Source organism: Rana temporaria, chromosome 1 (assembly GCF_905171775.1).
Source record: "Rana temporaria chromosome 1, aRanTem1.1, whole genome shotgun sequence".
In the NCBI taxonomy this organism is placed as follows: domain Eukaryota; kingdom Metazoa; phylum Chordata; class Amphibia; order Anura; family Ranidae; genus Rana; species Rana temporaria.
Genome location: NC_053489.1, coordinates 401925048 through 401939938, shown reverse-complemented (window position 1 = coordinate 401939938; position 14891 = coordinate 401925048). Strand labels below are relative to the sequence as shown.

General features: G+C 40.4%; 1 protein-coding gene across 4 annotated transcripts in view; it reads right to left on the bottom strand.

The window, feature by feature from the left end:
* Window positions 1-14891, bottom strand: part of AP3D1 (adaptor related protein complex 3 subunit delta 1) — a 203587-nt gene that overhangs the window by 156428 nt on the left and 32268 nt on the right. For all 4 annotated transcript variants that reach the window (XM_040323311.1, XM_040323319.1, XM_040323328.1 and 1 more), the window contains exons 3-9: window positions 13350-13430; window positions 13188-13268; window positions 10626-10733; window positions 5479-5608; window positions 5248-5387; window positions 4331-4404; window positions 2229-2278 (exon numbers count right to left, since the gene is read on the bottom strand). In XM_040323311.1, the coding sequence (XP_040179245.1) occupies window positions 2229-2278; window positions 4331-4404; window positions 5248-5387; window positions 5479-5608; window positions 10626-10733; window positions 13188-13268; window positions 13350-13430 (664 nt within the window). The remainder of the gene's footprint in view (window positions 1-2228; window positions 2279-4330; window positions 4405-5247; window positions 5388-5478; window positions 5609-10625; window positions 10734-13187; window positions 13269-13349; window positions 13431-14891) is intronic.

Sequence of the window (14891 nt, the reverse complement as noted above, 5' to 3'; positions counted from 1 at the left end):
ATCTGCTCTCTCCGCTGTCTTCTCCCTCTGTTCTTCTCTCAATGCTCTCTCCTGCTGTAATGCTAGGACCACCGTGTGCCATTACTTTAACAGCCATTACCTCACCGCCCCATCATGCCCCCGGGGCTTTTTTATTTTGCCAAGGGTTCCCCCTCAAGATCCCTAGCGCACAAGCCGCACCGCATATCGAATCATCATGATCGGACTTCTGGTGCGACCTTGATTCAAATTAATAGGCTCTCATAGGGAAACATTGATTTTGAGATGTGTATAAAAGAAAAGAAAAAAAAAAAAAAAAAAGCATTCATCTGAAAATTTTCCAAAAGGATAAATATAAAAAATGTGCTTGTAGGATACCAGATTGTACAATTTTTGTTAAATAAGTACAGCTTTCATACGAAAATACATTACATCACTTTTTCACCAGTTTGTTTTCGATATGGAGGCTAGCATGCAAAAAAAACAAACACACACACACACACGATCATTCGTCCGATCATCTCATTGTGTATACTAGGATCATCTCATTGTGTATACTAGGCTTTAACCATTTGACCTGTGTTTTTACTATGTAGGGCAAAACAAGTTATCTTTAATACTTTGGTTACCTAATTACAAAAGTTTCTTTATTCACTCCTACATAACTGTGCAGCCATCAGGGATGAAGAAAGACAGTCCTGCGTAAGCCTGCTCCAGTGGTTGTTTACACTGGGCGAGGGACACGCTCTGCTTCCATGTAATAGCACTGGCACAAGTGATGAAATGGAGAGAATCATATGCTCTTCCATACCTAGAAATCTCAAGGATTTTCTTGACGCCCAGCATCTGAATGGAGTGGCAGCGGAATAAATCAAAGGTGAGTTTATGCTTTCCTCTTAGCCCATCTCCCCTAATTCTGTTCTACCTCTTGCTTTTCTTTCCCTTGCTACCCTCACTGTCCCATCCCCAAACCCATAGTTCAAATTACCATTGCCAAATGATTCCCATCCTTGTGCTTGGATCCATATTAACCACTTAAGGGCCGAGCCTGTTTTTCAGTCTAGGTGTTTACAAGTCAACAATTTTTTTTTGCTAAAATTACTTGGAACCCCCAAACATTTTTTTTCCCTAACACCCTAGAGAATAAAACAGTGGTTATTGCAATACTTTTTGTGACACCGTATTTGCGCAGCGGTCTTACAAGCGCACTTTTTATTTTTTAAAAAAAAATCACTTTTTTTAATTAAAAAAATAAGACAAAAGTAAAGTTAGCCCAATTTTTTTTTTTTTATATTGTGAAAAATGTTACGCCGAGTAAATTGATACCAAACATGTCACGTTTTAAAATTGCATCCGCATGTGGAAAGGCGTCAAACTTTTACCCTTAAAAATCTCCATAGGCGACGTTTAAAAAATTCTATAGGTTGCATGTTTTGAGTTACAGAGGAGGTCTAGAGATAGAATTATTGTTCTCGCTCTGACGATCGCGGCGATACCTCACATGTGTGGTTTGAACACCATTTTCATATGTGGGCGCTGCTCACGTATGCGTTCACTTCAGCGCATGAGCTCGTCGTGAAGGGAGATTTAAAATGTTTTTTTATTTTAACAAGGTTTTAAAATGTAAAGTTTTAATGTAAACATCTCTTATAATAGAAAAAGGCATGACAGGTCCTCTGGGGTCAAAAAGACTCATATTTGGACCAAAATAATTGTCATTTGAAAAAAATAACAAAAAAAAGCTGAGTTAGGCTTACCGGTAACTCCTTTTCTGAGAGTCTTCCAGGACAGCCCAGGAGCCCTAGGTCTCATGGGCTGTCCTGGAAGACGCTTGAGAGAAAATTCCCTTTAAGACGTATGGGCGGAAGTGACAATTTGACGTCGCTTCCGCCCTGCAGTGATATGGAGACGGATGGGGGCCATCTTCCCCTCACTCGTTTTCATACACAGGCAGGGACAGGACCGGATCGCCTCCGCTGCTGCCGATGGCTCCTGTAAGCGGCGGGAGGCCCCTCTCCCGCTGTCGATAAATGTCGATAAAACATTATTTTGGCCAATGAAATAACACCCAAGCACTTGACATCTGTAAACACACCTAAACACAGTACACACTTTTACAAGCGTCAGGCATTTTCTCTGCCACAAATGCCAGGAGGAAAGGCTTTTAGGAGAGTTTGCAAAACGTCCGGTGTGCATGAGGCCTTATTTCTTTTACTCAGTGGTATCAATTTCATGTTCAATTCACTTACCTGCGATTACAGTATTTACGCATTCATAGAGCAAGGACATTGCAGATGTGCTGTTTAGGAAAAGGGGGGAAAACGTAATGAGTATGTATACTTTGCACATTAGCTCAAACTTCAGCTTTTTATGATCCTAGACATACTTTGATATATTCATCTAATTTAGGGTATTTGTATACCTCACAACTGCCTTTTTTTTCTAACAGCAAATTCAAAAAGTAGCTGAATGCAGCTTGTGAGGAGGTCAAAAGATGAGAAGCACTTTTAAAAGGAAGCTCAGAAGTATACATAATACACCTGAAAACAAGCAGCATTTGTCCTTCATGAGAAACAATTTTTTTCTCAGCTTAAAGTGGAGTTCCACCCATAAATATAACATTACATCAGTAGTTTTAAAAAAATGTCATTAGTCCTTTACGAAAAAAAATAATTTTTTTAGATGCCTTCAAAGTGTTGTTGCTAGGCAGAATAGTTAATCTTCCCACTTCCTGCACCTAGGTGCTTAATGCTTCCTAACCTACACCGCACAGACTCCTGGGAATGTAGTGGGTGTAACTTTCCAGGAGTCTGTGCACTCCCCAGTCTCAAAGAATCATGTGACTTGGACAGCACAGGTGCTGAAACCTGATCTGACACTGCTTGTGCAGCACTGAGCATGTTCGAGATCTGCAAGGCTGAAATCCAGGAAGTCATACAGTCTGGCTTCATGATGAATATCACACCCCAAAGAAAATAAAGCATCGATAGTGTGATATCGTTTAAAATTTTAATTCTCGTAAAAAGTATAAACAAGGGTACTCACATTGTTAAAAATACAATAAGGCATGTAAGAAAGGAGAGCAGTCTGTCGCCAACGTCACCTCCGAATACCTCTCAGTGGGCTCATGCGCATTCGTCACTATCATGTGACTTCCTCAGGAGTCACATGATAGTGACGAATGCGCATGAGCCCACTGAGAGGTATCGGAGGTGACGTTGGCGACAGACTGCTCTCCTTTCTTACATGCCTTATTGTATTTTTAACAATGTGAGTACCCTTGTTTATACTTTTTACGAGAATTAAAATTTTAAACGATATCACACTATCGATGCTTTATTTTCTTTGGGGTGCGATATTCATCAATCCGGGACGAGATTTCCAAGGAGGATCTATCGTTTCTGGATAAAAGCCCATCTGGTTAACCACCTAATGTGGTTGGATATATATGCTGTTACCTTACAGCAGTAAGGTAAGGGGACACCCTTATTCACCTTAAAAGGATCACTGGATACCTATCCTTCTTCCACCTCACACTGCGGACCTACACCAGCACTTTTTTCTTTTTTTTTGGACTGTTTAATTATTATCCATATATATATTTTGGCTGACACAGCTCAAGCCTTGTCTATGGACTTTTTACCACCAGTCTAATACTGTTACCCATCACAGTTATTCGGGTGTTGTGTTATACACTAATTACTGTTTTTTGCACTATCCAATACCTTGTTTGATTTTATCACATTAAGAGAAATGTGTGGAGTTATATGATTTGCACCATTATTGTTCACTGATCAGTTTTTTGTTTATGCTATTTTGGTTACACTGTTCCCACTTTCAGTTATACCATCCTCTATTCCCTCCCCCACTTGTCCATATACCCACCCACCCACCACCCATTAGCGCAGCACTACCCTCCCTACTATCAAGTATTTATGGTCTGATACACCTTTCAGTGCCGCAGCTGTACCCTTACCCCTCCCCACCTCCCTCCCCCCCTCTTCCCCTCTCCCCTGATAAGCGCGGTAATATTCACTTTTTTCATTATCTGGCTTCATGATGCCCACACATAAGATGGCCCCAGTCAATTTCTATTTTATAAAGTGTCTAAATGCTGTAACAACCTAACAAAACGGACCTTAGTTTACAGGCCAACTTTACTAGAATACATTAAGCTTGTGTATTACAGGGGTATTTATATTTAAAAAGTGAAATTGTGGCCGGAACTCCGCTTTAATGAATGATAAAAATAACCCCCAAAAAAATGTAAAGAATACATGTTTTAAATAAAAATGTTGTACTTTTCCTCAAGAAAATCTAAAAAAGTAAGCAAAAGGTTGGACTGAACTACCTGTGAATTAAGTTGGTCAGAGGTTCAATAAGCTTCTTTCCCAGCCGTGGTTCCAAGGGAGTCAGAGCACCAAACTAAAAGCAAAAGAGCGGGAGAAAATACAAAGATCAATTTAATAAATATCCAAACACAGCCTTTTTACAAACAGAGATAGAGATAGAGATAGAGATAGAGATATATATATATATATCTCACCTTACCAGCCCTTAGATGTGGTGGCTGCATTCATCCTTGCCTGCTTCTTAAAGCTCGAGTTAACCACTTGTCCACCATGCCATTTATAAAAAGGTACCTACCTTGGTAGACAAGTGCTTAAACAGCCTTATCCCAAGAAAAACGACCATCCCTCACCAGCATGCTTTAAATGGGTACCTTTGGTCTCTGTGGAGAAGCAGCGATCTCTGCAGAGATTCAACAGATTCCCTGCTGGGTCAAAGCCAGAACTCTTATATCAGCAGGAAGCATGAGCTTTTGCCAATTGCAAAACTAGAAGTCTGATTAAGCTGAGGCAGACCACCACTGATTTCACACAGATAGCAATGGCTCTTCTTTGCAGTAATGCCATTAGGCTACAGGGTTTTTATACCCAGACTGTGGCTGCGTTTTAATGAAAAATAACAATTATTTTTATCCACAGATTGTTTCAATGCACCTAGAATGTGTTCAGCTGAACAGAAAATTACACACACACACACACACACACACACACACACACACACACACACACACACACACACACTTTCGCATATGAAGAGAAGGAGTTAAAATGGATGGCTAAAAATAGATATTTCAAATGAGGAACTCAACAGCCTCCTTTTATTTTGCACTCAAGGTGAGGTGTAAATGTAACACCTAGTGTAAAAGCTGTAAATTGGAAGAAATAAGAGAAAAGGGATAAAATATACTTTATTGCTTACCAACTTGATGATTTTAATTAAAACCCAGTTGTTCGTAGATGATGTCATGAGTTTAAAGAATAAGGGGGCCAAGGACAGGTAATTTTTAGGGTTTCGACGTGCAAGTTCACAAATAACGTTCACTGCAGCAGACTGAACCCCTGGAAATGAAAATGACAAATCACTTACAATCTAACATCTATAAACACTGCCAGCTGTAAAAATAAAAAAGCAGGCAGATTAAATGCTTACCAGGGTCAGGGTCCTCTAGTTTCTCTTTGAGCCTTGGGAATGCTGGACGTAAAGACTCAGGGTATTTCAGAAAAACTTTATACATTATCAAAACTGCCTTTTTCCTGATGTACGGCTTTGTATGGGACATCTGCAGTGATCACAATATATTTCAGTTAAGTATTCTTGGAAGCCTTTTTAAATAATCGCATTACATAGTTAGTCAAGTTAAATAAAGATACAAGTCCATCTAGTTCAACCAATATACAATCCCATATACGCAACCCTATTCCCACAATTGATCCAGAGGAAGGCGAAAAAAAAACTCAAAGCATGATACAATTTGCTTGAGCAGGGGAAAAAAATCCTTCCGGATCCTCTATCCTCAGCATGCTGATAAGGAGATGAAATTACCAAAATGACTCCATGAAATAGCTCCTTGACATATTTTTTACCAAGGGAGTTTAGTTCCCAGTCAGACTTAAAAATATGCATATTAACCACTTAAGCCCCGGACCGTTAGGCAGCTAAATGCCCAAGGCCAGGTTTTGCTATTCGGCACTGCGTTGCGTTAACAGACAATTGCGCGGTCGTGCGAAGTGGCTCCCAAACAAAATTGGCATCCTTTTTTCCCCACAAATAGAGCTTTCTTTTAGTGGTATTTGATCACCTCTGCGGTTTTTATTTTTTGCGCTATAAACAAAAATAGAGCGACAATTTTGAAAAAAATTCAATATTTTTTACTTTTTGCTAAAATAAATATCCCCCAAAAACATATATAAAAAAAAAAATTTCCCTCAGTTTAGGCCGATACGTATTCTACCTATTTTTGGTAAAAAAAAAAAAAATCGCAATAGGCGTTTATCGATTGGTTTGCGCAAAATGTATAGCGTTTACAAAATAGGGGATAGTTTTATTGCATTTTTATTAATTTTTTTTTTTTTTTTTTTACTACTAATGGCGGCGATCAGCGATTTTTTTCATGACTGCAACATTATGGCGGACACTTCAGACAATTTTGACACATTTTTGGGACCATTGTCATTTTCACAGCAAAAAATGTATTTAAATTGCATTGTTTATTGTGAAAATGACAGTTGCAGTTTGGGAGTTAACCACAGGGGGCGCTGTAGGAGTTAGTGTTCACGTAGTGTGTGTTTACAACTGTAGGGGGGTGTGGCTGTAGGACTGACGTCATCGATCGAGTCTCCCTATATAAGGGATCACTCGATCGATGCAGCGCCATAGTGAAGCACGGGAAAGCCGTGTTTACATACGGCTCTCCCCGTTCTTCAGCTCCGGGGAGCGATCGCGACAGAGCGGCTATAAACGAAAAGCCGCGCCGTCGTCCCGGATGGCACCCCGCGGGAATCCGACCGCCGCATGTAGCGGGGGGGGGGGTCCCGATCGGACCCCCCACCCGCTAGAAGGCAAGGACGTACCTGTACGCCCATTTGCCTGTACGTGCCATTCTGTGGACGTACATATACATGCGGCGGTTGGAAAGTGGTTAACGCACAAAAAAAAGGGTATTTTTATATATTACTGGCATTTTTATTTCTATAAACAACTTATCGACTTAAATCATGCCATTGAACTTGCTAGCAAGTTTGAAAAGTCAATAGCAGAGCTCCCTGCCTCCTTGGACATCAGCCCTCTCCTATACATAAGGTGTCCAATTACTCTCTGTGCTGGCTAAGCTTATTTTTACATCCCTTGCCTCACCTCTCTACATTGCTTATGTTATGTGGAGAGGAGCAAAGGAGAATACTATAAGCCGTCACTTCAGTGACAGCACCGAGTTGGCTTGGGCTACCGACATTACATCCAAGATGGTATGGTGGCTCCCAGCCGTAGTCTCAGAACTTTTGGATGTCTACACAAGAGAAACATAGTAAACAAATTACAATAAATGTACATATCTTATGAGAATATGGTTTTTGAAATGAGTAGTCTGACGACAGGGTTTCATCAACCACATCCCTACAGCACGCCGTTATATGATGTCGCTGAATTTGTGCGGGGATAGCTGAATGATGCCTGCAGCTACATTATTGACCTCGCATCTCTCCATAAAGAGGACCTGTCACAATAGATTCTTATTCCAAGGGATGTTTACATTCCTTGTAATAGAAATAAAAGAGTAAAAAAAAAACAATTTAAACGCCCCTGTCCCCGGTAGCTCGCACTCAGAAGCAAACACGCATTAAAGTCCCGACCACATATGTAAATGCCGTTTAAACCACACGTGAGGCATCGCCGCGTGCGTTAGAGCGTGTGCAACAATTCTAGCACTAGACCACCTCTGTAACTCTAAACTGGTAACCTGTAAAAAAAAAAAAAGAAAATAGAAAAAAAAAACGTCACCTATAGAGATTAAGTACTGAAGTTTGGCGCCATTCTATGAGTGTGCGCAATTTTAAAGCGTGACATGTTAAGTACCCATTTACTCGGCGCAACATCTTTCACATTATACAAAAAAATTGGGCTAACTTTACCGTTTTGTTATTTTTTAATTCATGAAACAAAAAGGCGTTTGAAAAATCATTGCGCAAATACCGTGCGTGATTAAAAGTTGCAATGACTGCCATTTTATTCCCTTGGGTGTCTGCTAAAAAAAAAACATGTATAATGTTTGGGGGTTCCGAGTAATTTTCTAGCAAAAAAAATATGATTTTTACATGAAGGAGAGAAGTGCCTGAATAGGCCCCAGTATGGAAGTGGTTAAATTTAGAAAGAAAAAGACAAAAGACACAGACACAGACTGAAGGCAGACATCTGCTATGCTCATTACAATGATCATAATCTGCTTCAAAACCAGGGTCACGAATACACCCTATATTTGTAGCAAACATTTTCATAGCATAAATGATAAAATATCCAATTAAAAAAGGATAAATTAAAGGGAACATGTACCCAGACTATGCACAATAATGCATTTAAAATATATTTACAGCAAAAACACTTTAAAACAAGCGCTTATATAGGGTTTGTTATAGGCAAAGTGGAGACTATCATTTTGAAAGTTAATCACATAGGCACAGAAATCTTTTCAAATAACATTTTTTCTAATTGAGTTTGAAGACCCGAGCCACAGGCAGATTGTAGAATTAGAGAATGGAGCACCATAATGAGGCATTTTGGTGAGCTGAAGCTGGACAGGAAATTAATTATTTTTTAAATGTTGGTAGAATAAGAGGTAGAACCTCCTAGGCCCATTTCACACCGACATATTTTTCAGGCGGTTTAGCGCTACTATACCGTCTGAAAAAATCGTGTCCTGCAGTCTTCAGTGTAAAAAGCACGAAGGCTTTCACACTGAAGCGGTGCGCTAACAAGACCGCTCCAAAAGTCCTGCTAGCCGCATTTTTGGAGCGATATAGGGGCGGGGTGTTGACCGCTCCTTCCCATTGAAATAAATGAGAGACCGCGGTAATACAGAGGTATTAACCCGTTTTTTGGCAACTAGTGGGGGTTAAAACCACACCGCTAGTGGCCGAATATCGTGGTAAATACAACGGTATAGCGGCGCTAAAAATTGTGCCGCTATACTGCCATCGCACCTCCCGTGCCCAGTGTGAAAGGGGCCTAACTGAGGTTCTCAGAATAAATACACCAAGTGTCAGGAGTAGCACCAGGGATATGATCCATTTGATATAGCAAAAACTTGAGAAACTGTATAAAATGTCAATGATCCCCAAAAAAAAGTGGCCGATCTGTCCGTCGAAAACGCTGCAGTCCCGATAAAAGATCACTGCCATTACTATTGCCCATTTTATAGACGCTATAATTTTTGCACAAACTAATCAATATACACTTATTGCGATTTTTTTTTACCAAAAATATGTAGAAGAATACATATCGACCTAAACTGATGAAGATTTGTTTTTTTTTAAATGTGGATTATAGCAAAAAAAAAAATTAAAATAGTATCAAAATTTACATTTTTTGTTCATAGCGCAAAAAATAAAAACCGCAGAGGGGATTGAATACCACAAAAAGAAAGCTCTATTTGTGGGGGGAAGGGGGGGGGGGGAGGACCGCAATTTTGTTTAAGTACAGAGTCGCATGACCACGCAAATGTCAGTTAAAGCGTCGCAGTGCCGAATCACATCAAATGCTCTGGTCATTAAGGTGGTAAAACCTTCCGGGGCTGAAGTGGTTAAAGTCATCTGTATTTATCAGATTGTCAAAAAAAAAAAAAAATGTCAGAACAGTTTCCTGAGAGCAAGAAAATTCTAAACTTCAAACTTCATTGTACACATTTCTTGTGACCTCCTTTCTGCTAGCAAAAATGGAGACGATTGAAGAAAGTGATTTACTCCATTTAGCATCCATGAAGTCAGCTTCTATGGCTGAACTCAGGAATGAAACATCAGATTATGATGGATGGTCTGCTGCAATGTCCTTGGTTCACAGAGGAACAAAACTGAGGAAGTTGTGTCCAAAAGGGCAAGCAGGGACAAAGGAATAATCACTAGTATTGCCTGTGGTCTCCCTGCAGTAAAGTCCACAGCCCAAGCAGATTCAGGACCGTTACTCAGCACAGGCAATAAAATTAGATACTATAAAAAAAGAGGGAAATAAAATTAGATACTATCAAAAGAGAGGGCCAAGATCTGCAAGGAGGGCGAGTGCTGCATTAGGGAATTGCATTTTCTGAAAACTAGATCTGTAACACTTTCAGAGAAACGTGAAAAAAAAATGTATGCATTAAGCATCTAAAAATACTTAATTTTTTCTGTGCTTTTACCTGGAATTTTTTGGTCGGTGACAGGGTCTTTTTATTTTTAGATTACAGTTTACTTAAAATTCCAGTAATAAAGGTACTAGACACCAAAACCAGGCATGCTTATTAAACAGAGGTTTATATAAAAACCCCAACTTCTGAGCAGACCCAAATACTAAGCATGTGGCGCTATCCTGTGAAAACAGTTTTTATTCAGCGGTATCCGCTACCTCCTTACAAAAGGGTAACAATTTTAGCTGGAAAGCCTCCTCAAGCACAGCTGTAATTCCATTCATTGTATTCATAAAAAGAAAAAAAAATTTTTTGGTGAGAAGGATATATTGACACATACAATGATGTAATCATGATAACATTTTCTATGCAACAATGTCACTCATATTTAGCAGAAAAAAGGGCTTGCTTATTCTATGATACTTACCAATGTCATAATATCATTGGCTAAATCCCTGGCCAGGTCTGGGGTTACAAAGCATGATAAGCCAGTCAGGGCAACACCTGTATCATATTGATTAGGACTACTGAGATCCTGCAAAAAACAGTGACCAGACAATTACAACACTTTCCCAACCGCCAAGAGGTTGATGTACATTGTTTATGACATATTAAAGCAAGACAACCTCCTCTTTTGCCAGAGTAATTAAACTGCAATCTTAGGCTCCATTCACACTAAAGGAGACTCCAAAGTCACACAATATCCAGTGTCACTGATGCGATTTTACACTCCATGGATCTCAGTCACACCAAAGTAGTGCAGGCACCTTTTTTAAAAGTCACACCGTTTTGAACAGATGCTACTGAAAACAATAGACTGCGACTTGTCATGCAACTGTGTTGTCCAATGTCACATGACAAGTTGTACAAGTGTGAATGGTGACGCATATTTAATGCTTTTGTGTGCAGCCCGGCTTGGTAGATGACACATTCACCAGAAAGTCTGTCACCAGACTTCACAGACTCCCTCCATGAATCCCCTCTTGGTGGTATGTATATCTGGAATGCTGTATGTACTGCTTTTGGTGCCTAACTGTTACCTCTGTTAACTGTTTTTTTTGTTTACTTCTACCAGATACCACACCAATGTTTCAGCCATTGCGGTAACCTATATGGCCAAAGCTTACTTTAGACGTACCCTCTAAATTCTATGGACATCTTGTCTCATCACTGTCTTGGTTTACAGCCACCTTCATACATACAACTTATTGGACCACGGTTTAACCTCCTGTAGCTGACAAACGGGTATGGGCTGGTGTGCGTTATAATTTTCTTTATATATATTCAGGCATTTTCTTTTGGATCATTATTGGATAACCATTTTGCTGTCAAACACAGTTTCTACTGTGTTAATCTTTTAGTTTTAAATGTTTGAATTGTAATTTGAATCCACTTTATTGTTGGTCCAAACACCCCTTTGGGCATTGTATCAATAAACGTATTCATATTTGTATAATTGGTGCCTACAAAGTAAATTTTTGTCCATTTCTAACATTTGTTGTGTGAATGGAGCCTAACCAAGCAAACCTATTTAATCAAGGTAAAAAAAATATATATATATATATTCAGGCAGTCCCTGGGTTACAGACAAGACAGGTTCTGTAGGTTTGTTCTTAAAATGTAACTTTAATCAGAAAATCAAGCCCTGCTAGATCACTTCAGGCTGGCCCATTTCGCAGGTATAGCTATGTAAAATATTGAAAATAAGTGTCTATAGATAGAAGTGTGTGTGTGTGTGTGTGCCAAACTAATCAGGCACGCTCTGCATGTGTGGGGAGAGAGTGTGTGTGCCTTTTCTCTAATCAACTGTCTCGCAGTATCTCACAGTGTATAGCAAGTATCCACACCTACAGGGGTACCAAGAAGAGAAAATTCTAACAGGACGCGCACGTTCTAAACCGTATGTAAAAGGTGAAGACGGAAGATATACAGTACATGTATATATCATCTGAGGCGGTTTACTTCACTGAGTATATGTGAGGGTTTACATCCACTTTAAGGCCGTGTTCACACTGGTACGATGCGACAGTCGTATGACTGTGGATCGGACTTTGCCCTGCGACTTCACTGAACAGGATCTGGCTTTGATCTCAACAATACTAGTCCCTTTGAGTCTGGTATGAACTTTGAGCGGGAACCCCTTGTCAAAATGTATAAATAAAAAATAAAACAACGTGTAGAGATAAGAACCCCCCCCCCCCCCAAAAAAAACACACACACACACACACAAATCCATACCAGACCCTTATCAGAGCACGTAGAGGAGAGGGGGGGGGTGAGCGAGCACCCCCCTCCTGGACTATACCAGGCCACATACCCTCAACATTAGGGGGGGGTGTTTGCTTTGGGGGCAGGGGACTCTGCGCCCCCCACCCCAAAGCCCCTTGTTTCCATATTGATGGGGACAAGGATCTCTTCCCCACGATGGTTGTGGGAGATTGTAAAAGAGTATGGGGTACATTGTATCCCTACCCATTCACCCAAAAAAAGTGTTGAAAATAATTTAAAACCAGTACACACATTTTTAGGGGTCCTGTGCGAATTTAGTGTGTGTTCTGTGTGTATTTGATCTCCAGCTATGCCAAATCACCTCAGAAATTGCATTTCACATTAGAATCGTACTGCGAAATCGAATCATATTCGCACCATATTATTGTGAACTGAGACTCTCCAAACATTTTAAACAAAGAGCCGGTTTATTGTCCTTCAGACTCTTGGAGGGCCGGACTTTGGCCAGCGGGAGTGAACATTTTCCTGGCATCTGGTATTAGGGGGAGGAATAGTGCCCCATTTCTGTTATCATAGGGAGGATGAGTGCCCCATTAGTGGTGTCAGTGGGAGAAATGGTGCTCCATTGTCGGAGTCGGATGGCAGAATAGTGTCTCGTTTCAGTGTGAGGGATAGTGCTCCAAGGCCCGGATAAAGGCACGCAAAGGGCCGCAGTTTGGAGACCACTGACCTAGATTAAACAGGGATTCAACTTGCTTACCTTCCTGATTTGGTTTGTGGTCAGCATAATGACATCAGTCCCTTCATGAAAGCATTGAGAAGCAGCCAAGTATCCAATCCTCTGTAAAAGACAAAAACAAGGGCCGTTTGCTGTTGTTATCAGCAGCAAGCATTATCAGTCAATGTCATGTCTAAAACATACCTTAAAAGTGAATTTTGATGCACTCATTACTTCAACGATATTAAACGCAGCCCAACTGATGTCATAGCCCAGCATTTGCAACTGTTCACAAAGACAAAAAAAAAATCAAATCAAATCTAAATACCGTAACATAAGCAGATAATATTCATAAAATGTATCTTTTCAGTGGCCAAAGATGTATTTTTATTTGTTCAGCATGTGAGCCATCACCCTCCTTATACTATACAGCCTAGTCATGAATGGGACAAAATATTATAATAAAATGTGTATAACTTTTGAAATCTTTTCACAGCTTAAACTGTTCCTACATAAAGTGACTCAACAATGCTGTTAGATATCTGGATGGAATTTCCCTATTTTCGAAAAATGTACCAATTGCTATCGATTATAGTCCATTCAGAAGCTCAATGTTCACCTCGCCATACCTCATGCATACATCACCTATAGGACCAGGACCACTATTCACAAAACTTTGAAAAAAAAGTGATTGCCTTCAAAGTATAGCAAAAAAGTAGCACAAAAGAACTAAAATATGTTCAAAACTCGTAAAGGGGGTCAAGTAACTAGCTTTGAGATGCAAACAAACCTTATATAAGCTATTTTATTCCACCACTATTGAAGACCTTGGGGCATATACATTTTTTGGAAGGTTATTGATTGTCAGCTGACACAAAAAATGTTTTGAATCTGTGTGCACACTAAAAGGAGATACCTCCAACCTACTTACAATACTACCTACAAATTGCCAAAAACCTTTGTATGGAAGGGTGCCATTGGTATCTGCAGGGAAATTATACTGAAGCATAATAATAATAATAATAATAAAGAATTGTGTTATTCAACCACAGATGAGTACATACAAGAACTGGTAATGACCAGTCAGAGATGAAGGGGAGGTGAGGAAGAACAATTTGCATTGAGAACTAGAATGTTATTTAACCACTTCCCGCCCGGTCAATAGGAGATTGAGGTCCTGGAAGTGGTTGTGAAACCCTGATTGGACGTCTATTGACGTCCTGCAGTATTTCATGCCGGCGCGGGCAGCGATCTGTGATGCGGGGTGTCAGTCTGACACCCTGCACCTCAGATCTCGGTATAGAGCCTCCGGCGGAGGCTCTTTACCACGTGATCAGCCGTGTCCAATCACGGCTGATCACAATGTAAACAGGAAGAGCCGTTGACCGGCTCTTCCTCACTCACGTTTGACAGACGCGAGTAGAGGAGAGCCGATCGGCAGGTCTCTTGATCGGGGGGGTTCGCGCTGATTGTTTATCAGCATAGCCCCCCCCCCTCGGATCCCCACACTGGACCACCAGGGAGTACCCCCCAGTGCTCAATAGAGTACAAATAGATATATATAAAAAAAAAAGTTTTTAATGCAATCATGCCAATCGGTGCCCACAAATGGGCACTGACTGGCAACATGGGCACTGACTGTGCCCAGCAATGCCATCAGGGCCACCCAGTGCCGCCTACGAGTGCCCATCAGTGCTGCCTACGAGTGCCCACCAGTTTCTTGAAGAAGAAAACGTACTTATTTAG